Below are 26,125 nucleotides of genomic sequence, written 5' to 3'. Positions count from 1 at the left end.
GTGCTTTTGGTTGCCATCCACAAGCTTCTGGTAAGCTACTGATTGAATCTTTGACCACTTCTCTTGACAGAATTGGTGCAGTTCTGTTATTGTTAGCTTGCTCACAGGGACTTTCTTTAGCATTGTCCACATGTTCTCAATGTGGTTTAATAAGTCAGGACTTTGGGAAGGCCATTCTAGAACCTTAATTCTATTTTGATTTAGCCATTCCATTACCACTTTTGATGTGTGCTGGGGTCATTGTGTTGTTGGAACACCCAACAGTGCCCAACACCCAACCTTTGAGCTGATGATTTTTGAAAAAAAGGAGGTTAATCCTCCATCTTTATTATCCCATTTAGTCTGTGTAAAGCACCAGTTCTATGGGCAGAAAAACAGCCCCACAGCATAATACTACCACCACCGGGCATTGCGGCCAAACAGCAACATTTTTGTTTTGTCTAACCACAGAACTTTCCTCCACAAGGTCTTATCTTTGTCCATATGATCAGCAACAACCTTCAAGTGAGCTTTAAGGTGCCACTTTTGAAGTAAGAGCTTCCTTCTTGCACAGCAGCCTCCCAGTCCATGGCGATGCAAAAACACGCTTGACTGTGGAGTGTGGACACTTCACAGCTGTATTCCAGCAGCTTTCTAATTCTTGGCAGATCTGCTTTTGGTGGTTCTCGGTCGACTCACCCTCCTGACCAATTTTCTCTCAGCAGCAGGTGATAGCTTGCATTTTCTTCCTGATCATGGCAGTGATAAACAGTGCCATGCACTTTATACTTGCAAACAATTGCTTGCACTGTTGGTCTTGGGACCTGCAGCTGCTTTGAAATGGGTCCAAGCAGCTTTCCTTATTTGCTCAAGTCATTGATTTGCGTTTTCAGATCCATTTTGACACCGTTGAGCTACTTTGACTGTCCATTGTAGCGTTTGTGGGCATTGGTATCCAATAAGCACTATTTCAATGGCCCCAGAGAATTTGCAGTTACTCAAAATCACACACAAGAAGTTAAGAGGCAATGGTATGAAGCTCATTTCATTGACAAACTTTCAGTCACCAAAATTGCCAATTCATGTTGCTGTATGTATATTTTTGACCCAGCAGATTTGGTCACTTTTTTGTTAACCTCGAATAAAGTCATAAAAGAACAAAAATTCATGAATCTTTTTTGTGACAAGAAAGTATCCGTTCCAATTACTCTATCAGAGAAAAATCTGTTATGGAAATAACTTGAAGCTCGGGAGAGCCATGACATTACGTTCTTTACAAGTGTCGACTTTTGATCACGACTGTATCCGTTCAATTCAACTCATGTAGATAGGGTGTACGTGTGAACCAGCGGCTTAACACCAAGCTGAGAGGCCCCGGTGCAACAAAAAAAAATTGGGGCCTCCCCCACACACGAGCGCTCCCGCGCTCACACGCACACACACACACATGCGTTCACACAGTCTTTGGAGAGAAGTGCGACTTGTCACCATGGACTTTTGCAGGGCCTTCAATTGTAATATTGTGACATCTATATTGAACATAAAAAAAATAAAATAAAAGGGTTGCGGGGTACACCCTGAACTGGTTGCCAGCCGAACGCAGGGCACACAGAGACGAACAACCATCCACACTCACAATCACACCTGTGGACAATTTGGAGTGTTTAATTAACCTGCCATGCATGTCTTTGGAATGTGGGAGGAAACCAGAGTACCCAGAGAAAACCCACGCAAGCACAGGGAGAACATGCAAACTCCACCCAGGAAGGCCGAAGCCCGGACTCAATCCCACGTCCTCTGCACTGGGAGGCGGACATGCTAACCAGTCAACCACCGTGCCGCCCCAAAAACATAAAAAAATCTTACACTACATTATATCCTGTTTTACAACTTTTAAATCTGTTTTAACATGCTGTGCAAAAGGCTCACTATGGCACCAAAAAACAATAAAGTAATTTGCCATAGATTTGAATCCCACTAACTGTAATTCATAACAAAAATAATTTGTAGCTATAATCACTCAAGCTCAGCGAAGTCATTTGCTACGCCAAAGTCCAAGGTCCAAAGTAGCATTTGTCAGAAAAACACCTTGTTTTCCTGTTTCCTTGTTTATTGTATCTGGAGAATGGTCAAGAGCGCCTGAGCCAAAAACACTATATTAGCTTTTTGCATTTGGCGTCAAATTCATTCCCTGAGGCTGCGTAGGCGGCGGGGACACAGGGAAGCCGCCTTTTGACCGCCGGGAGAAGCGACACGCGGCTGAAGGGTCGCTTCTGCGATGGAGCTAGCTGCCGGCAAGCTACAGCTCGACTCCCGTCTCTCTTTCTCTCTCTCTCTTTCTCTCTTTCTTTCTTTCTTTCCTTTTTTTCCCCTTCTGTCATGGGCCCCTGCGCTGTCTCTGGGCCCCGGTGCGACACACCGGCTGCACCATCGATATTTACGCCACTGTTGTGAACTAAATGGTGGTTATGTTTCTTTACCTTATGTTTGCCTATGACCTGAAGAGAACGCTTAAAGCAATGGTAGTTATGACAAAAACGGCCAGCAGGTGGCAGCAGAGTATAAGAGATCAACCAGGGCCCTGTTGCAACAAGGCTCTTTTCCCCAGTGCTTTAAACAGATTTGTGAATAATGATGAAACTTAGCTATATTCTAATAGAAATATACATTTTTTTCCAGATGAAAGAAAAGACTAATCTTTCTTTCGGTAAGTTCCATGTTTTTAGAGTAATAGAACACAATATTCTGTGGGCCTTGCAAAATCAGTCAAAATCCAGTAAAACAGCCAGGAGCGAAGGGAGGTGCTTCAGTGAAAATGGCTGGGAGTGGGAGTGAATGTTTAAGTACATAAGATGACAATTAATGCATTAATAATGCATATCTGAAGCCTTTAGGAAGTCTAACTAAAACTTCAGGTATGAGCTGCTTTTATTTTAATGTACATGTGTGTCAGCAGTGCAAGCAAAAAAGAGCAGCAACTTGGCTTCAGTGTTACCGACTTAAATATATTGTCATTGTATTCATTAACTTATTTCCAGCACACAGGACGGAATAAAGAAAATTTGCCCTGGTTATCATTTGGGAGAATGTCAGCACACATTAACAACAAATATGAACAGTTGGACACTGTAAACGTGTTTGTGTGAATGTTCATTAAATGGTGATTTAAATTAATGTTAATATGCGGAGATATATCATTTTGTTGTGACTGATAATTTTGTCATCAGTTTTAAATGTTTATTTATTGAACAAAAATATAAACGCAACACTTTTGTTTTTGCTCCCATTTTTTTCAGATGAACTCAAAGATCTAAAACTTCTTCCACATACACAATATCACGATTTCTCTCAAATATTAATCACAAACCAGTCTAGATCTGTGATAGTGAGCACTTTTCCTTTGCTGAGATAATCCATTCCACCTCATGTGTGTCATATCAAGATGCTAATTAGATACCATGATTAGTGCACAAGTGTGCCTTTAGACTGCCCACAATAAAAGGCCACTCTGAAAGGTGCAGTTTTGTTTTATTGGGCAATTTAGGTTGTGGGGTATGTCTGGGAGCCCAGAAAACCATTCAGAGAGTGGTCTTTTATTATGGTGACTGGTTTTCTGTGTCCCCAAACCGTACCCCCCCCCCCCCCCCCACACACACACACACACACACGGCCCACCACCAATAAAACAAAAATGGTGTCTGATCAGCATCTTGATATGGCACACCTGTGAGGTGGGATGGATTATCTCGGCACAGGAAAAGTGCTCACTATCGCAGATTAAGGCCCCGTCGTTCCTCAAACAAATCTCGCACACACAGAAGCATTTCAAGACTTGCGTGTGTCCAAAAGAAGACGCTGAGGACGTTTAACAGCTGTAATGTATATGCCAAGTCTGGAGTGGCACTGTTGTGCAGCCACAGGGAGTTAACGGAAAGCATAGAAGAAGAATCAGACGAACACTTTTTTTCTAACTTTATTGCAATCTACAGAACTAACATGGCTTTGCATGTATCAAAACAACATGAAAAAGACGAACACAGGAGAAGATACAATGGCGGGTGATTCAAGTACAACACCGCTTGTTGAACGTGGGAATAAAGAAACTAAATATTTTGACAGACTGACGGTTTGCATGCAGTCACGTGAGAATTGGCACATACGTCATCATTGTGCGACAATGCGTCGTCATTGAGCTGTGACCATTACATCACAACTGGAGAAGTATCCTGCATATGGTGTCCAGACGGGCGCGTACGGGGCGCGTTTGGAAATCTTTCCACTCTGGAGCCTGGTTTCAAAAGTGATCGGTTTCAAGCTCCAAAATCACGCCATCGTGTGGACGAACGGCCTAAACGGTAAGAAACTTGTGAGGATACATTGAAACTGGCTTTCGTTTGGACGGTGCCTTAGACTGGTTTGTGATCAATATTTGAGAGAAATGGTGATATTGGGTATGTGAAAGAAGTTTTAGATCTTTGAGTTCATCTCAAAAAAGGGAGCAAAAACAAAAGTGTTGTGTTTATATTTTTGTTGAGTATATATAACATTCTACACCAAGGATACACAAGTGGCAATACATTTTACTGCTTGATAAAAAAAAAAAAAGAAGACATTAAATTCATATTTAACACAATTGAGTTACCACATTGATGTTGCTTTTGGCAGGCGTTTGAGTTTTTTCACAAGGCAGCTTTGAAAAATGTATTGCCGATCTCTGACTTGTTATATGAGAACATGAGAGATTGCACAACGGTCCAGTTATTGTATTGTATTGCATAGCCATGTATAACCTGCTTCTCATACTTATTTGTTCTTTGTTGCTTATCTATTGTACTGTACTCATTTTACATAGTGCCCCCTAGTGTTCAGACTCAGAGCTGAGACGCCACATAACTGAAATGCCTTGCCTTGCTTTTAACTCTTTGACCGCCATAAACGTTATAAAACGTTTAGTAAAAACCTACGGAAGGGCGCCGAGGACGTTAAAAGACGTTCACTATGTTTTTTGGTTTTTTTGGGGGAAACGGGTGGAGGAAAGCCTTGGGCAGCTGTGCTGAAAGTATCAAGCAGATCTGGTTAGTATAATGACTCGTTTTGGCCCCTAGATGGCAGCGATGACTCTCTGCACAAGGTTGGATGGGCCGCCCACCGTGGGCGTCAGTAGAAGACGTGAGGCGGAGCTAGAGTGTTGAGGGGACAATGGCTGATGAAGCCACAATGGCGACCGGTTGCAAGCAGCTCACGCTTGAGCATTTTTTTCAAAGACGGAAAGCATCGATCAATACTAAAAAGCGCATTGATGTCGACGATGATGATGACTCCGAGCTTGACGCCAAAGTTGGAAGCCTTGACGCGACCATTATGATCACGTAGTAAGCCTCACCGGCTAAGCGCGGCTAGCGCTGCTAACGCCGGAAAACGCGCACAATAACCGACCGGGTACTTCTACACAATCGGACATTCGATCGGGCGATGGAGAGTTGTCGAAAAGCATCGACCAATGCACATTGATGATGATGGTGAATCCCGAGGTTGACGCCACAGTTGGACGCCACAGTTGGACGCGGCCTTTATTCTCACGTCATAAAGCATCACCGGCTAGCTCTGCTAACGCCGGAGCTGCACATGCGGACATTTTGTCGGACAATGAAGAGTACCCCGAGTCCAATGCATATTCATCGGAGGAGCGGGTACAGTCTGATCACGGAAAAGACACTGTTTCTGGACTACGATGCCACCATGAATGGAGTGGATAAGATGGATCAGAACATCTCTTACCACCCGGTATAGCAACTGAAGGACATGGGGAAGCCAGACGTAACACTACCGTAACGTAACCGTAGCATGATCCTGATATTAGACTTGATGGCAACACACACTGCAGTATATACTTGCTATTCCCTGGAAAAAACGGCCGGCAAGAAAGTGTAGCTTCTGCACGCGAAGAGGCAATCGCAGTGAAACTAATCTGTTGTGCAAATCCTGTTTGCAGGGGAGTGTTACACAAAAAGAAAAACTGTCGTTGAAACATCCACATAATTGTAAATAGTACCACAGTTGCACACATTTGTAAATAGTTTGCCAAATTGTTGTCAAATTGTTACACTGTTGAATGTAAATAAACGTATTTTGCTATCAAAAAACACTTTTTCATTCTTGGTGGTAGTGTTTTATAGAAGTAAAGCACTATTTAGGTGTTTGTGGCATCATTCATGGACAAAAAGAAGTGTAAAATTCACTAGAGTGCATGAAATAATATCGTTTCACTAAAAGCTTGATTTCTCCGTATTTTAGTCCAAAACAAGCGAAATGGGGTGAAACTAACCATTTTCTATTGTTGATTACTAAAGAACGGAATAAGGTAGAAACAAACTTTTTTTTCTGGTGAAAGATGAAAGTCCAATCTTTCTTTTGGTAGTATGTGTGTTTCTATAGTCCAAACAGAACATTTTCTGTGGACCTTGAAAGATCAGTCAAAATGCTTAAATCGGCTGGCACTGACGGCATCCCTTTTCTGAAAACGTCTGGCAGTCAAAGAGTTAAGTGAAATGTGTGGCAGGACCCGTTAGAAAGTTTTCAACTGGGACCCTCGTAAGGATAAGCGCTTTAGATAATGCATGGTGGATGAAAATAAAACATTTTCATCACAATTGCAACTTGCAAGATTACGTATCGGCATTCTGTACCCATGAGAAATGCAAGTACTTGTACTCGTATTTGGTCTGAAAAAAGCGACATTGGTGCATCATCAGTAGAACAGACGTTGCGCTAAAACTAACAAGTGTGTCTTGAAAACATCACTCAGAAAGGAAGAAAGATCCCAAGAAATTATAACCCCAGAATAGAAGATATTGTCTCAATGGAAAGCCTGTAGAATAGAGGATGTTGTTTTACAGTGCATTGGGTCATGCAAAGGAGGCGTTTCTCCAATAGATTGGATGATTAACAAGCGATCAGGAAGAAACCACTGCCGCTTCATTCATCTGCAGTGATGCAAGAGCTACTACAATGGCTGGGAAAAACATGAATACACATGTTCTTGCTCCTCTCACCTTTAGCTACTTCCTTTGATATCCACCCGGTAGCTTCCAGTTTGAAAAAACTACTTATGTCTCTCTGTTCCCTTGACAACAGTTTTAACCCTTTATTGACCTACATGGTATGTGTGGGGGGAGGAAGACAATAAAATTTACTCACAAAATGCTAATTTGTGGCAACTAATTGATTATGAGGTTTCTATTAAAACCTCTAATTAGTGTTTTGTGAACATATTATACCTAATTGAGGTCGCAAATGTACAATTCATGTCCATATATTAGCAATTTGTTTGCACATTTAGATTTTGGCAATAATTCACTTTTTCCTGCTATATCTTGTTGACACTAAGATAAAATAAGACTGCTAATGGGGAGTCACAGCCACGCCTCTGCACTTCCTCAATTGCGGTCAAACAATGACCGCTGCACATTAAAGTATGATTTACTCCATCAATATTGAGCTATTGAGCCATTTTGCAACCTAAAACGGTCCAGTTCTACCTCTCCACTATTCAAACAAAGGGTAGCTGGGCTTGCGCACTTGTGGAAGCAACAGTTGTGTCTGTTGACTTGTCCACATACTACGAGATATGAGCAATGCACAATTATTAGTGTGTGTGTGTGTGTGTGTGTGTGTGTGTGTGTGTGTGTGTGTGTGTGTGTGTGTGTGTGTGTGCGCGCGCGCGTGCGTGCGTGCGTGCGTGCGTGCGTGCGTGAGATCAGTTGGGCTTTTTCACCTGATCTTACCTTCTGCTGCCTTCTGGCCATGTCAGTGGGTTGTTTTGCGTTAAAAGGATATGCAATGCAGCGCATCACAAACACATAGAGCTGGAGTCTCTTTTTTCTCTCCTCTTCCTCCCTCTGCATCTTCTCAATATCCTCCTTCTCCTTGTCGCTACCCACCGACGGGCTGGGGCTTGAGGCTCGGGCGCCACTGCTCGCTCGGCCCCGTGGCTGGAGCCCCCCCGAGCCGCCGTGATCGTTGGTGTCTCGGCTCGGTGACAGCCGCGCTCCTTTGAGGCTTTTTGGGGCCGCCACCTCTTTGCGCTCCACCTCCAGGATCTCATCGCCTTCTTCCTCGCTGGAAGACGGATCTAACATGCTGCTGAGTCTTGGACGGAAGAGACACCTGTTTCAAAGCTAGGCTACAACTCCACTATCTCAGGAGGAGGACGCTTCACAGCTTCAGAGAGGGAGAAAGAGAGGTGGGGGCAAATCCCCCGTGGAGACGAAAAATGTTGCTTCTTCTTGAGGGAAAAAAACTGCCGTAAAATGACTCGGCAAAAAAACACACACACAAACAAATACAAACTACAGGAAGCAACTAGCGTCACGTTGTGGAAGCAGTTTCCGATCTTTTAACTGTCAATCAAAAGCACACGGGAAGGATTTGTGAGGAGAGACGACATTTGGGGGAGGGGTCGCACGAAGAGAAAGCAGGAGGATGCTTAGAGCTGGAGGAAGAGAAGGAAAAGGCAGGGCTTGAAGATGACCGCGTGCTGGGACTTGCTGCTCTGGGGTCAGTTTGAGCGGGCTTTGAGCAGCTCAACGGCCACCTGATGATATGCGCGCGAGTGCAGGAAGTCAGCTTCAGAAGGCAGACGAGTTCGTACACGTGCATGTGCTCGGGAACGCGCACACCTAAAGGAGGGACAAGAGACTGCATTTTGTCAATGCTTGTGTCGGCTTTCAAAGCTTTCATTTACGTTATTTGTAAAATGATATGCGTTTTATGGATTGATGTGTAAGGCAGTGGTTCTCAACCTTTTTTCAGTGACGTACGCTCTGTGGAATATTAAAAAATATATATATTTTAAAAAGCGCAAAGCATTTCTGGGTGAAGGAAAACAAATTTAAACCGAGTGTTGTGCCATCATTGTCTGAATTATTAAACTTTGGAACTTTATTTGTATTTATGTGGTCTTTTGAAGTATTTGAAACTATAAAGATATAACAACAACAAAAAGAAACAAATAATTAATTTAATTATAAATAAAGATTTGTACAATCCAAATTATCAACATAATGTGTCATCTATTGGGATCATAGTAAAGCTCTGTTCTCAAAAATAAATAATTACCTGAATTTTAAATAAAGTTTTCAAGTGATTGACAGGTGATCAGGTGGCATATGACAAGTTAGGTCAAACCATTCTAGTATGGGGGAGATGCTGGGTATTTAGGACACTGAACTTGAATAGCCTATTGAATATAAAATTCATTTTATGAACTTATATATATATATATTTTTTTTTTACATATCCTGTTTAAATATATTTTAAAATCTCACGTACTCCCATTTGAGAACCACTGGTCTAAGAGATGAACTTGGATTTAATATTTTTTGTAAATATAAACGTAGCCAGCACACAAGACAAAGTGAGTGACGCCTGACCTGAACTGAAGTGATGACAAAAAAACAACAACTGTATAGCAGGGGCTCTGCTAGGCATAAAGCTCTACTGGGGCACAGTCATACCCCCTACCAGGGGCACAACTACCTCCTTTCTGAGGGGTGTGCAGACACATAACAGGCGCCCCCCATAACGAGTAAGCCCTGGATGCAGAGTGCAGTTCAAGGCGTGGCTCAATGTCAACGTTTGACTCCACCCACATGGATTATCAACCTCAAAGCGCCTTTTTCTTTCTCTTTTTGTTTTGTTTTTGTTGTTAAGCTATTGCCTCGGCGGCTTTGTGTGCCATCTTATGACATCACAAGTACAGTATTGTTTGAACATTTTATTGAACATCAAAAATTAAAAACTGACCAAAATCCAAATACTAACCTCAACCGTCAAGGAATGTGCTATCTGCTGGAGACGTAGCCTACTGCACTTCGACCTCTTCCGTCAAACATTTAAATTAGCTCCGCCCCAACTGACTGAGGGTTGAGTGTTTGTAATTTTAGATGCTCCATAATGTGTTCTGTGTTATAAAAAAATAATGTCACGTCATAAGATGGTGCATCATTAAATCTGCAAATTTTGGTTAAAAAAAATTGTTCAAACCATTTTGTAAAATCCGTGTGGGCAGTGTCAAACGTTGAACTGCGCTCTGCATCCAGGACTACTCGCACATAACAGGCGTTTCATTTTAAATGATAGCCTTTAGGGGTGAGCCGGATCTTCGTACGGATAATAGATTTTTCCCGGATACGAATATAACACGGATAGACTTCCTTAATATCAGTGCTAAAGGAAAGCCGGCCCCTCCCCCTCCTCTCTGCTGGGCGTGGCACACAATCTTTATTAGTCTGTTTTGTCAATAATTTTCAAATAAACAAAAAATATAGAAACTTTTGATCAATCCGTATCAATTTCAAACACATTTTTTTTTCAATTTCCTAAAAAAAAAAAATACAGTAATGTGTTGATGTAAGCCCCACCCATTTTTAAGCCACGCCCACCTCCGGTTAAACCTCGCCAACTCCCGGTTTATGCCACGCCCACTCCGAATACAGATACAGATAATTTAGACGGTCAAACACATATGATACAGATAGTAATGTACTCGCTCATCCCTAATATCCTTATTTGATATCAATCAATTTCTTTCATTTTATTTAAATAATAATGTAACGAACTAGGTTCTGTTGTGTGTTCCTGTAGTGCACATTCTGTTTTGCATTCTTGTGTCTGAGTGTTTGTAAAGGCTTTGCACATCTCGCTGTGAGGAGGGACCCGTACGTTCGAGTTGCTAATTACGGCTCGCAAATTATTTCTTGTGTTCGGCGTTGGCTACGGCCAACAGTAGCCGTTTGTGTGAAGACAAATAAAGTGAGATTACCAAACGTCTGCTGGCAGCATTCTTGAGAGACATCACTATTTTACTGATTGTACACTGCATCTGATCAAGTCAAGTCAAGTCAAATTTATTTATGTAGCCCTTAATCACTAAAGAGTCTGAAAGGGCTTCACATACCCACAGTTGACAAATATTAACGACATCCCTTGATTGAACCACAAGTATTTAAAAGCAATATGTATTTTTGTTTTCTTCTTTTTTCTTTAATTACAGTCTAATGCAATATACAAACATTAGCACACTGTACATTGACATGAAGGATCAGCTCTCCAATCAGGTTCAATGATATTTGACTCATCTAGAGCAGGGTCCTCACTGGGTCCCCAGCCAACATGGCAGCGGAGAAACTTAAAACTTTTGAGTTGATCAAATAGGTGGTGAGTCAGTCCATCCATTTGTGAGCCACGGTGTTAATTAGCAGATTATATTGGCGTGAGCAGCCTTTTTCTTCACCATTTGTTTATGACGCTCTCCTACAACTATACGAGTGATTCCGCTTCAAACATGTCCCCAGGTAGCATTGAAAGACAAGCCTTTGGAGTGTTTTTGTAACAATAAGATGACCTGGGTCAGGCTCCTTAAAGAGAAACAAGCACACGACTCCCACTTATTACAACAGCTACATGCATTGTAATGTCATAATCGTGCGTTGTACATTTAAAGCCAAACCAACTGTTTCTATGCTGATCCGTCAAAATGTCAGCGGTGGCAAATCCAGGTCCAGAAAGTAAAAACCCTGCCACAGTTTGGCTTTAGCCTCTTGTGCTAGCTAGCTCCCTAGCAAGTAACCAAGCACCCGGGGAGCTCGCTAGGGAGCTCGCTAGCTACCACCTGGGGCTAAAGCCAAACTGTGGCAGGGTTTTTACTTTCTGGACCTGGTTTGCCACCTCTGCAAAATATGTTTATATGAAACCTGTCCATGGGGCAAAAAAGGTCAGGGAATTCTGATGTGGAGCACAATAGCCACAACCACTTAAAAAAAATACGTTATATATATTTTTTAAACATTTTTAGACGTACAAACATGAGGGGGCAAAGAGGAGGGGAGAAAAAAGGGCGAGAAGGTCACATAGAATGTACAGAGAATTACAAAGCGTCATCATTATCCAAATTGTTTTCCATATTCAGATTTGACAAACAGTCCAATTTTCTCCAAAACCTGGACCCCTTTTACTGCTGTAAGCGAAGTGTGAATGTCATAATTTCCATGAAGTAAATATGCTTGACAGTTCTTACAAGTAACCCCATGGTGGGGTTTGCCTGTTTAAGCCAGCACTTAGTGATTGCCTTTTTGCAGGCTGCAATCATTATTCGAAAAAGGTATGCATCATTATCAGGTAAAGATTCAGGAACCAACCCGAGAAACAATGTATAAAAATAAAATTCAAGTTGGACTCCCAATACAGTGGACATTAATTTTAACGCCATTTCCCAAAAAGTAACAATAACGGGGCATGTCCAAAATATAGGACCTGGTATGCCTGAGAATAACCGCAATCCCTTCAACATGGAAAATCAATAGTGCACAATTTTGACTGTCGCTTAGGTGTAATAAAATAACGCACCAAACTCTTCCAACAAAAATCTGTCCAAATAAATAAGTTGGTTGTACAGATTTGAGACCTCCATCCCTCCAACCAGATGTCATCAGGTATCTCCATCCTTGTCTTTTCCCATTGATGTTTGATATGGAACTGTACATCATCTTTCAATTAACCAAGGGACAAGTAGAGTTGTCCGATATGTTTAGGATTTGATCCTTTATAAGCATCTATAAACATTCAGCTTGGGAGCAGTATGCAATTGGGGACATTGTATTTCTTTGTTAAAATAATGACGAATCTGGAGGTACCTGAAGAAATCCTGTCTGTTTAAACTAACCATACTTTCGAGACAGAGACTGGAAGCTTTCAATTTGTCCATTCCACAAAGGGCAGTCAGACCAAGGTGAGCCCATTGTCTGAATCAATGATTATGTTTGGCCGGTTTGAAATGTGGCTCGTATGAGGGCCAACCCAAAACCCCAACCTTCCTATGTAGTTGAAATGACTTAATTACTTGCAGCCATGTTTTAATGGATACATTAACACATGGGACTGTTTAACTGCAAAACTGTAGTAGTGCAATCCATACATCCAAGAGCAGTTTGCATTGGGTTTTTAATTGATAGACTTTCAAACATTCATTCAGTCACTAAGCATGCAAAGTATTATTGCATTACTTTTATTAAATGTATATCGTATTATTAATTATAATAAAAGAACATGTTCTCCTTCAGAGTCTAAGACAGGCAAACTGTAGGTACAAAGACTGAGTGCATGTACTTGCATCAAGAGAAGAGCAAAACATTTACGTCACTTGACGTGTGATTAAGGACCGCCAACACAATAGGATATCTCAAAGTGAGACGGAAAGACACCATCAATGATTTAAACGTAACAACTAAGAACATGAGAACAATGTCTGCTTTCTAACATTCAAAAGTCTCGGGAAAGATGCACTTTTCACAATTTGAAGCCAGCCTCAGTGAATTTCATCTCCTCACATTCATTCTCAGCTTATGTGCGGTGGGGTGTGTCAGAAGTCTGACCAGGAGAATCAGCTGAGATGAAAAAAAGTACTAGTTCTGGCGTGTAGAAATGGACTTCGGCACAAATGGGGAAATGTGGCCTTTAGGGAACACCTTTGCTGAGAGCATCTCCAACAAGTGAAACCTTCTGCCATTAGGCAAAGTTATCTCCAGTTTTTTTGTAAGCAGTAAAGCCAAAGTTAAAATATTAGGCTGGTCTGGACTTTGGACGAGGAGGCAGGCCATGGACCTTTGTGTTTTCTTGTTCCTGACAAGAGCTCTTAGACGGTGGTCCAGGGCAATCAGTAGGATGTGGTTCTTTGCCCAGGAGGAAGTGCTCCCAGATTGGAATAGACTTTTCCACAGATGCCCAATAGTGCGCCTGAAAGACAGAAACAAGACAACTTAGTGTCGTGCCAAAATGCCAATATTAGATCTTAATACTGTGACTACCCCATGTCCAAGCATGAGAAGTTGCACATTTGCTGATGGGTCGGACATTTTAATGTGATGTTAATCTTTACTCATTCACTCCCAGCCATTTTCACTGAAGCAACCCGCTTCGCTCCCAACTGTTTTAATGGATTTTGACAGATTTTGCAAGGCCCACAGAATATTGTGTTCTATTACTATAAAAACATGGAACTAGGGGTGGGTGATCTTGCAAAATAAGAATATCCAAATTTTTTAATGATAAATTCTTGATTTCGATTTTATCACGATTTCTTATTAAGAAGAAATACAAATTAAATTACACATGAAATAAGAGACATATTGAATATATGCACTTATTTGTGAAAATGATCATGGTAATAAACACCTTTTGTAAAGAAAAATATAAATTACAAAGCCGCAAAACACCTGAGTAAAACAATGACAAAAGTCACATTTCTGTTTTCAAGTAGTGTAATCAAAGTAGCAAATCTCTTGCACACAATTTGGCTGCTCGTCATGGTAAAAAAAAGAAAAAAAAGCACGTAAATAATATTGGAAAAAAAACTGCTGGTGGTGGGTAAGTAAAAAGCACCTTTTTACAAGTAAAGATCACAATTTTGTTTCAAATACTATCCAATTTTGATACTGTAAATGTATAGAATCGTATGCTGAGAAATGTTTTTTGGGAGGAGCAATATGGCTGCCTCGCTGCTTTCTAAAGTCTTGGCCTATCGGCTATATCCAGTCATATATTCAGATCAGTGGTGCTAACGTTAGCGTGTTGTTTTCTTGCGTGGTTAACATAATTTCACAAACATTACATAATGACTTACGGCTGGACCAGAGGTCGCTTGTTGTTGCAAAAAAAAACCTGCACTTTTTTTGTTTTTGCGCCACCATTTCTCTGCAATCTGCGTACATGCAAGGAATGGTGGTGTTGGGGGGTAAAAACAACTTACGACTTGGCAGCTCGTAACGCAGATCCAATATCATACGGCGTGATTTTGGTGAACGCTTCCGTGACTTAGTGACGTCAAAAAGACACGGAAGTGCACTCGAACCAGCCCCCTCGGGTTAGTGGCACCACCTCTGGTAAAGGCTTGTCACGCCCACTGAAATTCAAGAAGCTGGCTGCTCCTTTCTTTTTCTCCCCGTGCTCGCAAATGCTCCGTGGAGAGGGGAAACAATGATCGAGAAAAAGTGGTTGCTTCTTTTGCCTAAAGTCTTTGAGAAGACAGTGGATAAAACATTTTTTTGAAGGACGTGTACCGACATAATTTCTCAGGACTGTTTTGTTAGTGAAAGTCTGTTCAGAGCTGGATTTGCAACACGTTTAAACATAATGGATGTGTGACACGACTGCAAACAGGAAAGATGTAAGTTTAACATTTTTGATTTAGCCTTCCTTCCAATCCTTTCTAATAAGATATGTGCACCTTCTACCATATTGCTGGTGTATTTTTAGTGCCTTAAGTGGGAGCTACATTTGTCGTGTGGAGGTTGTTTGGTTACAAGAGGTCAGATATGATAAAGCAGATGGTGGTTGGATAATATTAAGCGGCTACATATTGAGACTGCTTGCACGTTGCGACCGCGCAGTGGCCTAAATGTGCACATTTGTGTTATTCATAACCGCTTGTAAATGTCTACAAGCATTAACGGCAAATCGGAGACATTCACGGCAAAATAACGTTCGCGGGAGATTTGCCGGTTACGGCAAAATAACCATTCACTGAACAATCACAAACTAACGCTACAACATAGTCTCTGTAGTAACGCTACTTTTTCTTATGGTAAAACATTATGCCACTTTTCCACATATTAAAATAGTTCTCAAATGTGTAAAAGACATGTCTATATTTTTCTTTTCTTCTGCTCCCATGGCCAGTCGTTTCCATTCACAATATCAGCACAAGGCTACCATGACCGAAATCACTGCCCCTTCGAGAGAAAAGGGTATGGCTTAGGCGTGGTCTGGTGCAGCTATTTAAATAAAAGTGACACACCCCTAAAACAGGCTGTTTTGAACAGAGTGTTTTTTGGCTGATTTAGGGACAACAAAAATATTAGATCCAAAGTCAATTTTGACGAATGCATGTCACAGACATGTCTTTTACACATTTGAGAACTATTTTAGTATGTTGAAAAGTTAATATGAGACCTTTAATAATCTTCCCCGTGGACTTGGACCCTGAATTCACTATTCGTGTTGACAGCAGCGAATGAGTTATCTTAATCTTACTCACTGCACTTTTCCGAAAAATCACATATATAGTTTAACAAATGTAAAATCCAATTTGCCAAAAATGGTAAATGAAGTGCACTAATATAGTGCTTTATCTACATCCTCCTACAGTGCCCAAAGTGCTCTACAAAACCTCACATTCACTTTTTGAAAACTATGTATTGGTGAGTAGCTGACGCTTTTTTTTTGTTTAAATTAGCTCACTTTGACTAAGATCTCCCAATGTGCCATGGGCAAAGGTGCAACCCGGGTAAATTTTTGCACCTTGTTGGCACTGTTTGTGAATTCTCATTCCGCGGACCAGCTGCATGGATGCTAGCTAGCTGGGGGGGAAGCCACCATCTAGCTTAAAGGTAGCACGCCATACCACATAACTACATCACACATATTTAGCTAGCCATTATATTTCAGCCTGACAGCAACAATATCCAAAGATTCGTTCTGGTCTGAAAATTATGATTTTGTGATCACTTTTCCAATCCCACGTGAATCCCAATTTGAATCAGCACCGATTCGTGCACAGCCCTACTCCCTATCTACTGTCAGTATTGTGTATCTTAACTACTAATAACATGCCTTTATCACGTTTTTAACATTTGGTTGTTCCCCTAATCACACGGAGAAGGTATTCAGTATAGTGCTGGGCGATATGATGATATTTATCGTGAAGATGATAGGGAATTTTTTTTTTATAATTTTATTTGTCACTTACCGCTAAAAGCAAACAAAATAACAACAGGTTTGATAAGCGATTCAGAAAATGGATGCATATCCTAAAGTTTAATACCTTTCATATCACTAAATATTATTTTCACACTGCAGTCCTGAGTTTTGATTTTGACTTGAAATATGCACAATAAATGTTTTCAACACGACATTACAGTAGAGCTCATAATTTTTTATTTTTAAACAATGTCTGTCTGAAACATTTTTTGTATTTGGATTCATAAATACATTTGTAAAAATAAAAATAAAATAAAAAGATGTTAGTGGTTACTGTGCTTCTTTTGTGAACATTTGATCATTTTATATAAGGAGCCCTACTGGATGCATTTCTCTTTTGATACAGATCTGTTTTTCACTTTAAAATAAAATGAGAAAATAAACAGTCATAGTGTGTTATATAATTTTTTGTAATAGAAAAACTGAAAATATATTAAATAAAATAAATAAAAATATATAAAAAAATAAAACAGCCTATATCGTGATAGAAGTTTTTTCCCATATTGCCCAGCACTAATTCTGTACATACAGTATTACACATATATTTACAAGTTGTCACTTAGGAGTTGATTGCGTCAAATATTTGTATTAAATGAAAATATGATTGCTTTAGATTAATCAATTACAATACTTGATTAAGCATTTAAAAAATCTAGACCCATTATGAGTTTATTTTAATGACGCGGTGCGGCGGTTATCATAAAAAGTTGCTGGTAGGAATGATCACAATGATTACCGGCTATACGGCACATATTGCTCAGGTCGGAAGCGCATCTGTATGCCCCAAAAAACAAGTAACAAAAATGACCTGAAATTTGCATCTGTCAGTCTGAACATTTTGTTACCTCAAGGGCAAAGACATTCGGGTGGTGCCGCGGTCTTCCACAGAGGTGATTCTCTAACTTCTGCACATTCTATAGAAACAAAAAGCCAGCACAATTATGAACAACTTGTCCCTAATAAGCATCAGACTATATGGCACTAAAATTGATTTAGAAAGACATAATAATATAATTCCTAGAGTATTTAATCAGAAGGTTAGTGTTGTGGGAGAAAAAATGAATCAATATTCATAATCATGGAACTGGCAATACAATAAACATGGCAATAAACATACTGTGAAGAATGTTGATATTCTCATTTGTACCTGACAACAGATCAATAACTATGATCTAAACTAATGACATGGACGCTTAAAAGTACCGTCTGATGGATTTCCGTTTGTAAACAACATTCAAAACTGATGTTCAAGGAAGCCGAGGAAAGCAGCCAACCAGGAACGGGCTCGAAACCACTCCACCAATCAGGAGCGGAGGTTTGCACAATCAACCAGGAACAAACTCAAAACCACTCCACCAATCAGGAGTGGGGGTTTGCACAGCAAAATTTGCAAATGCCACTGTCGGACAGTACCTTTAAATGAATGAACAAAAACATGAAAACATATTTTTGCCTTTCCACTGCCTGTACAAGTTTTTCTATTTCATTATTTCTGGCCAATTTAGCACTAAAAGTCACCTGATTCAACAGTTGAACTAATAAAAATCATCTTGATTCTGTTACAGCATCATATCTGGCAGTGGCAGCCTCTGTTCACTCTCAGTGCGGTAACAAGATATGACAGCAGTTAATGCTGTCGAGGACGGAGCCTACTGAAATTGCTTAATGCACTGGTCTGGATTTCAGCAGATACTTTCCAATCATGGCCATTGTATCTTCCATCCACTTCATCTTCTGTCTTGCTGTTTCGAGGATATCATTTAGCTGCTAAATGCTTTCCATATTTGCCTCTATTAACTCATTCACTCCCAGCCATTTTCACTGAAGCAACCCCCTTCGCTCCCGGCTGTTTTACTGGATTTTGACTGATTTTGCAAGGCTTACAGAATATGGTGTTCTATTACTATCAAAACATGGAACCTACCAAAAGAAAGATTAGAGTCTCTTCTTTCATCAGGAAAAAATATATATTTTTATCTGTAAAATTAGCTTTATAGCTAAGTTTCGTCTATATTCACATTCCTGGTGAAAACACTGGGGAAAAGAGCTTGTTGCAACATGGCCCTGGTTGAGTTCTTATACTCAAATAATACAAATGAATTAAAGGGACAGTGTGTACAATTTAGTGTCATCTAGTGGTGAACTGATAAGAATGCAACAACCTAAATTCGACACGTGCATATTTTGAAGCACACGTAATACGGTGCCTTTAAGAGACCACGCTTCGCAAACCTACCACCAATTACTCGTCCCGTCTCGGCATCTTGTCTCGGTCTCGGACTGGGTAGTCTTGGGATTTTTTATCAACACCGGTTGAGATCAGACCAGTACTACTGCAATCAAGAAATAACGCAAGTGCTCATGCGCAGTCTTCCCGGTGGCGCCAAGAGTGCCACACCACCTGCACCCACAAAGTGGATGAAGACAGGCGACTCATCACCTCCGAAAAATTTGACAAAATGTCAGCAAACTCTTGAAGTTTGGTTTCAAAAACCAGAACGAGTTCATTTGTAAAGCGGCATGTAAGCGGAAAAACCCTGCCAGTACATTCGGCAGTAGGAGATGATATAAATATCATTAACCATTAGCAGTGTTTTCCACACCATGTTAATACTTGGGCGGGACACCCAAGTAAATTGGCCACCACCCAAAAAGTTTTCAAGAAAATGTATTTAAAATATATTTAAAAAGACAGGATATACCGCATGTAACATTAGTTCGCCATCACTTACTTGTGGATCGTGAGGCTAGAGGAGACGTGGTAACAGGACTGAGACCCACCTCCCGTCCAACCCGCCTCTCATCAACACCACCCACCGGAGTCCACCCACCCAAGTAGATTTCAAATCTGTGGGAAACACTGATTAGTGTACCATGGATAATTCTCAAGTTAGTAAGTTATGATAACTTATAAACTTTTGCAGTTCAGTGACGCTTAGTCTGCTCTTCTTAACTCTTTGACCGCCAAAAACGTTAAATAACGTTTAGTAAAATCCAATGAGCGCCGCCAAAGACGTTAAAAGACGTTCAGTATGTTGTTTTTTTTGAAAACGGGTGAAGGAAAGCCTTGGCAAGCTGTGCTGAAAGTGAAAGTATCAAGCAGGTCGAGTTAGTATAATGCCTATTTTTGGGCACTAGATGGCAGCGATGACTCTCTTTGGACAAGATCGGGTAGGCGTCACTAGAAGACGTGAGGCGGAGCTAGAGTGTTGAGGGGAGAATGGCTGAGGAGGCGAAAATGGCGACCGGTTGCAAGCAGCTCACGCTTGAGCATTTTTTTCAAAGACGAAAAGCATCGACCAATGCTAAAGAGCACATTGATGATAATGATGGTGACTCCGAGGTTGACGCCGAAGTTGGAAGCGTTGACGCCGAAGTTGGAAGCGTTGACGCGGCGGCTTCGATCGCGTCGTAAAGCCTCACCGGCTAGCGATGCTAACGGCGGAAAACGAGCACTTCTGCACAGGCGGACATTCAATCGGACGATGAAGAGTACCCCGAGTCCAATGCATATTCATCGGAGGAGTGGGTACAGTCTGATCACGGAGAAGACACTGGTTCTGGACTACGATGCCACCATGAATGGAGTGGATAAGATGGATCAGAACATCTCTTACCACCCGGTATAGGAACTGAAGGACACGAGGAAGCCAGATGTAACACCAGGTCACTGTATCATGATCCTGAGAGTAGACTTGATGACAACATGGCCAAACACACACTGCAGTATATACCTGCTACTCCCCGGAAAAAAAGGCCGGCAAGAAAGTGCACGCGAAGGGGCAATCGCAGTGAAACTAATCTGTGGTGCAAATCCTGCTGCGTCCCCTTGCACGCAGGGGAGTTTTACACAATATACCTCACAAAAAGAAAAACTGTGTAGTTGAAACATCCACACAATTGTAAATAGTACCACAGTTGCACATATTTGTAAATAGTTTGCCAAATTGTTTTGTCAAATTGTTACACTGTTGAATGTAAATATACGTATTTTGCTATCAAAAAACACGTTTTCATTGTTGGTGGTAGTGTTTTACAGAAGTAAAGCACTGTTTAGATGTTTGTGGCATCATTCATGGAAAAAAAAGGTGTCAAATTCACGAGAGTGCATGAAATAATATCGTTTCACAAAAAGCTTTTTTCTCCGTATTTTGGTCCAAAACAGAGCATTTGGAGGGAAACTAACCTATTTTCTATTGTTGATTACTGAAGAACGGAATAAGGTAGAAACAAACTTTTTTTTCTGATGAAAGATGAGAGTTCAATCTTTTCATTTGGTAGTATCTGTGTTATCTGTGTATAGTCCATAGTCTGTGTATAGTGCATAGTCCAAACACAAAATTTTCTGTGGACCTTGAAAGATCAGTCTAAATTCTTAAATCAGCTGGCACCCACACATCCTCTTTTCTGAAAATGCTTGGCAGTCAAAGAGTTAAAAGGAACCCCGACTCTAATGACAAGTTTCCTAAATCAAATGATTTATTTGGTTCTTACTAACATATCTATGAGATTCATTTTTCAAAAATCATTTCCAGTTTAATACATTTTGTAGAAACTTTATTTGTACGTAGAATGGCCACTCGCTCTCTGATGAGCAATGCGAAACGGGTATAAAAAAAGCGAGGTAAGCCTTGTAGCGTTCCTAAAGAAACAACATGCGACTGGGAGAGTCACCTTCCCCCACGCCATCATCTCAAGGGCTCTCCCGATCACATGGTGTTTCTTTATAAATACTACAAGGCTTACCACGCTTTCTTTTCCCGTTTCACATTACTGTTCCTAAAAAAATAACATGCGATCGAGAGAGTCACCCTCCCCCACGCCGTGCTCTCGTCATTCACCAGACACATTCAAGAATTTTGATTAGAGATAGACCGATATGGTTATTTCCCTGATATTGATTATTAGTAGTGAAGGACGCCGATAACCGATATTTGGAGCCGATATTCATTTTCACACAATAAAAAAATATATATTTGCATCAAAAAAACAAAAACAAACTCTAGCTCTTAAATTTGTTGAATTTTTAAGCATATGTTTATTGAGCAACTTTTAAGATTCGCAAAATATTGGAGTAAAAAAAAATCTCCATAAACAAGTAAATAGCTTTCTATTGTTTTCTACAGTAAATAAAGTTCACCAAAATTTCAAATTATCTTTCAGTATGAAAATTTAACGTATCTTAGTTATAATTTCAAACAAAAACAGAAGGTGCAGAGAGTTCCCTGGGTCAAGCAGCATCTCTTATAACGTTAACTGAAAATTTTAATAAATAGTTTCCTGAAGTTGCCACATTTTAAAAATTGAAATATGACCCCTGTATGATTCTTCAAAAAGGCCAATGCCGATATTTGGCAAAATGCTGAATATCGGCACCGATAATCGGTTTATCCCTAGTTGTGATCGTCCCTTTAAGAACGCTACGGAGGCTTACCTAGCTTTCTTTATATATCTACATCACAACGCACTGAATGTGTTGCGACATAAACAAAAATGGTGGCATATGTACAAATCAAGTTTTTACAAAATGTATTTAACTGGAAATAATATATCGCGATATTACAGTGCGCAATTCTCGAATAGATTCGATATGCGGCTGAATCGATTTTTAAACATCAATTTTTTTATGGGAATAGTCAACAAAAAGTCTTACTTAGGGTTAGTATTCACACATTAAGCATGGTAGAATGTTATATTAATGGAACATTAAGCCTTAATATTTTATTTCAGTGCTGTTCAAACATGAAACAGACTGCAACCTGTTTGTTAAATGCAGTGGCTCAGTTATACGCCTGCATTTTCAGATAAATAAATACATTTTCATACAAATCATACAGTGTACATGTACAAGTTTACTGATTAGTATTTTCTAAATTTGAGTAAAAAAAAAATTTATCGCAATAATCAATTTATAGATTTGTATCGGGATTAATCGGTATCGAATCGAATCATGACCTATGAATCGTGATACAAATCGAATCGCCAGGTACTAGGCAATTCACACCCTTAATAACAACCAAATAAATCATATGGAGCAAACTTGTCATTACAGTCGGGTTCCTTTTAAGCTTGTCATTACAGGGAGTCCTCGAGTTACGACGCACTCGACCAGCAACGTTTCGACTGTTTCAGCAACAAATGCTCATGCGGAAACACAAAATATTGGTTCCGGAAACATACGGGTGCCGCAAATGTATTTTTTTCAATTATTGTACAAAGTATTTTGACGTAAATTTTAAACTTTAGCAGTGAAATCCGACTTATGTGGAAATTCAGGCTACGTCACCAGTGTAGGAACGGAACTCGTTTGTAACTCGAGGACTCCCTGTAATTTTTTATTATTGGTTGTCTTTTATGTTTTCATAAGCTAAATTTTGTTGCATCTGTCCCATAGAACGTGACAATAAAGGCTTTCTATTCTATTTTGTGATTGTTTTTGCGTCTGTAAACAACGCTGAGTTGAGTGTGTAAGTCTATGTTCACACAGACCTGCATGTATATGTAGCTCATACATGAGATATGGTGCTTTGATCACTTCACTGACATTTGGATAACTTGAACAATTAATAAATCAATGTGTTACGGTAGCTTGACATTATTATATTTTAAAGAGTTTGATGGTATCACTAAACGTTAGAATAGCGACACCTCCGTACCCTAAATGCGGAAATGATTAGTGCAATAGTCCATTGTTTGGGTTGAGGGTGCAGCACACTGATCTGTATGTACTGTATAAAGTAACTGGATAGCTTATAGGCGAAGACTTTTGAAGCAGTGAGGCCGCCGTATTACCACTCCCAAGAAATGTTTCTCGGAGGACGATCCTATGCATTTATGGTATCGAGATTGGAGAACATTTAAGGCAGTAGCCTACTTAGTAGAAGCAGCATGAATTATGAGCGTTTTAAATTTGTTAAACATAAACAAGAGGAATTCCGACATTTTACATATTGCCTTAAATACATGTATACATTATATGCTTGCTGATTTTTACAGGAGGAAACTGTATATATATTTTTTTTTTTATTAAAGAATTATACCTGCCTTTCAAGAAAATCTGACAAATCTAATATTGGGGTCTCAGGAACTGAGCGATAAAAGAAAAAGGGGGTCTTCAAAGCAGCACATACCGTCAGCATACCCATATGTAAACTCTATCTTTAACCTCACCCTAAACTCAACCTAACACCCAACCCGTTCTTACTGTGTATGACCTGTTTCCTACCGCGCATGCACAGAAGTGCAAGGTATGCTATTCCAACGGCTATGCTGTTTTGTCGAGACACCGGCCATATACTAAGAGACTACAAACCGTAGTCTATGTCTAATCTGTACGTATACGTATACTATACTATACAGCAGTCTAATCATGAGATTGGAGTGTAAGATGGCCACCCTGTGGCTTCAACGGCTTGCACGGGCGTGCATACTGTAGGCCAGTGGTTCTCAAATGGGGGTACGCGTACCCCTGGGGGTACTTGAAGGCACACCTTCATGCAAAAATCAATTAAAAATAATTATTGAATTAATTAAATATTTCAGGAACATATAAGTTCATAAAACGAATTTTAGGTTCAGTAGGCTATTCAATGTCATTATTTTAAAAACTCGGATTTCCCCCCATACTAGAATGGTGCGACCCAACTTGCCACCTCTCGTCACCTGTCACTTGAAAACATCCATCCATTTTCTTAACCGCTTGTCCTCACAAGAGTCGCACAGGGTGCTGGAGCCTATCCCAGCTGGCTTCGGGCAGTAGGCGGGGCACACCCTGAACTGGTTGCCAGTCAATCGCAGCGCACACAGAGACAAACAACCATCCACACTCACAATCACACCTATGGACAATTTATAGTGTTCAAATAACCTGCCATGCATGTCTTTGGAATGTGGGCGAAAACCGGAGCACCCGGAGGAAACCCACGCAAGCACGGGGAGAACATGCAAACTCCACCCAGGCCCAGGAACGCCGAAGCCCGGACTCGATCTCACGTCCTCTGGACTGGGAGGCAAATGTGCTAACCAGTCATCCACCGTGCCGCCTCACTTGAAAACAATTAAGTTAATTATTTATTTTTGATAACATATACTATGATATGACAGGTCTTAAACTTTGTTGATTATTTTTGTGGGCAAATATTTATAAATAATTAAGTTTATTATTTATTTTCGATAACAAATCTTTTCTATGATCCAAAAGAGAACACTTTATGCTGAATATTTTTGGTGGACAAATATTTATTTAAAATTAAGTTAATTATTTGTTTTTGAAAACAGATGTTTACTGTGATCCCAAGAGAGGAAACTTTACTTTGATTTGTATGTACACAAATCATTAGAAATACAAATGGAGTTTGAAAGGTTCTAAAGTTTATAATAAATCAGACAGTGATGGCACAGCAATCTGTTTTAAGTGTGTTTTATTAATTTTTTTACCCCAAAAATGCTTTGCGCTGATTAGGGGGTACTTGCCTGAAAAAATAATTTACAGGGGGTACATCACAAAAAACAAAAAAAAAGGTTGAGAAGCACTGCTGTAGGACACGACCTATCCAGTTATACATACAGATCAGTGGTGCAGCACAAAGTACGGTGGCCCACAATAACACTTCTGATATGAAAGGGAGACATTCAATATTTCAACAATTGATGGGGTGTTGTACCTGTAACAGGGTGCTGTTCCTTTGACAAGCGACTTCAGACTTGATGAACTGCTCCTTACTTTGAATCTTCATTGTCTCTTTGCGGCTCTTCATCTGCTCGAGCAGCTGTGCCCTATTTGCTAAACTGGTGACCCGGAAAAGCAAACGACAGAAAGGAGAAGTCTATATTACTTAAACTTTAATCATACAAGGAATTTAAAATGCGTCCATTATTGGGAAAAGGTTTTCGACCAAACAGTGAATTAAGTTGCGGCAACTCTGCACAATCACGTATTGAAAACGACACCATTTACTCGGTCAGAAACATATAATTTAGTCAAATGCACTTACATTTCTTCGTGTTTCTCAAATACCGCCATTTATTTTGGGTGAAACTGGTCGCACTAATGTAAACAGTGTGCAGCAAACATACCCTTCTTCTCTTTCCTCTCTGTATGTTTGTTGGTAAACTCGCCCAGCGTTGCAATACTGCCACCAAGTGACAAAATAGGTCGCTGCAACACTAGTCAGAAGGGCTGTATATCTAAATATTCTTATTTGTAATATGACTTTGTCAAATGCATGTTTCTTTTGGCATAAATACAATGTACTAACGAACCTACTGACAAACGGCGTTATTCTACCAATACTATGATGTAAATTTAACTGTTTTACAGTTTATCTGTTTAAAT

The 26,125-nt window shown here is 40.2% G+C and overlaps 2 protein-coding genes across 8 annotated transcripts in view; both read right to left on the bottom strand.

The window, feature by feature from the left end:
- Nucleotides 1-8,599, bottom strand: part of cadpsa (Ca2+-dependent activator protein for secretion a) — a 176,823-nt gene extending 168,224 nt beyond the window's left edge. For all 7 annotated transcript variants that reach the window (XM_086086186.1, XM_086086187.1, XM_086086190.1 and 4 more), the window contains exon 1: nucleotides 7,764-8,599. In XM_086086186.1, the coding sequence (XP_085942312.1) occupies nucleotides 7,764-8,117 (354 nt within the window). In that variant the 5' untranslated portion in view covers nucleotides 8,118-8,599. The remainder of the gene's footprint in view (nucleotides 1-7,763) is intronic.
- Nucleotides 8,600-12,961: 4,362 nt separating this feature from the next.
- cep15 (centrosomal protein 15) lies at nucleotides 12,962-25,908 on the bottom strand. The gene is made up of 4 exons (XM_086087429.1): nucleotides 25,785-25,908; nucleotides 25,455-25,578; nucleotides 17,637-17,705; nucleotides 12,962-13,770 (listed from the first exon to the last, which is right to left on the bottom strand). Exons 1-4 carry the CDS (start codon nucleotides 25,811-25,813, stop codon nucleotides 13,597-13,599), a joined length of 396 nt encoding a protein of 131 aa, XP_085943555.1. The 5' UTR covers nucleotides 25,814-25,908; the 3' UTR covers nucleotides 12,962-13,596.
- Between the last annotated feature and the right edge of the window lie 217 nt (nucleotides 25,909-26,125).

This window comes from Leptonotus elevatus, chromosome 10, assembly GCF_054856555.1.
Source record: "Leptonotus elevatus isolate MCC_2025b chromosome 10, RoL_Lele_1.0, whole genome shotgun sequence".
Lineage (NCBI taxonomy): Eukaryota > Metazoa > Chordata > Actinopteri > Syngnathiformes > Syngnathidae > Leptonotus > Leptonotus elevatus.
Note: the sequence above shows the minus strand (reverse complement) of the source record. Positions and strands in the feature narration are given on the sequence as shown.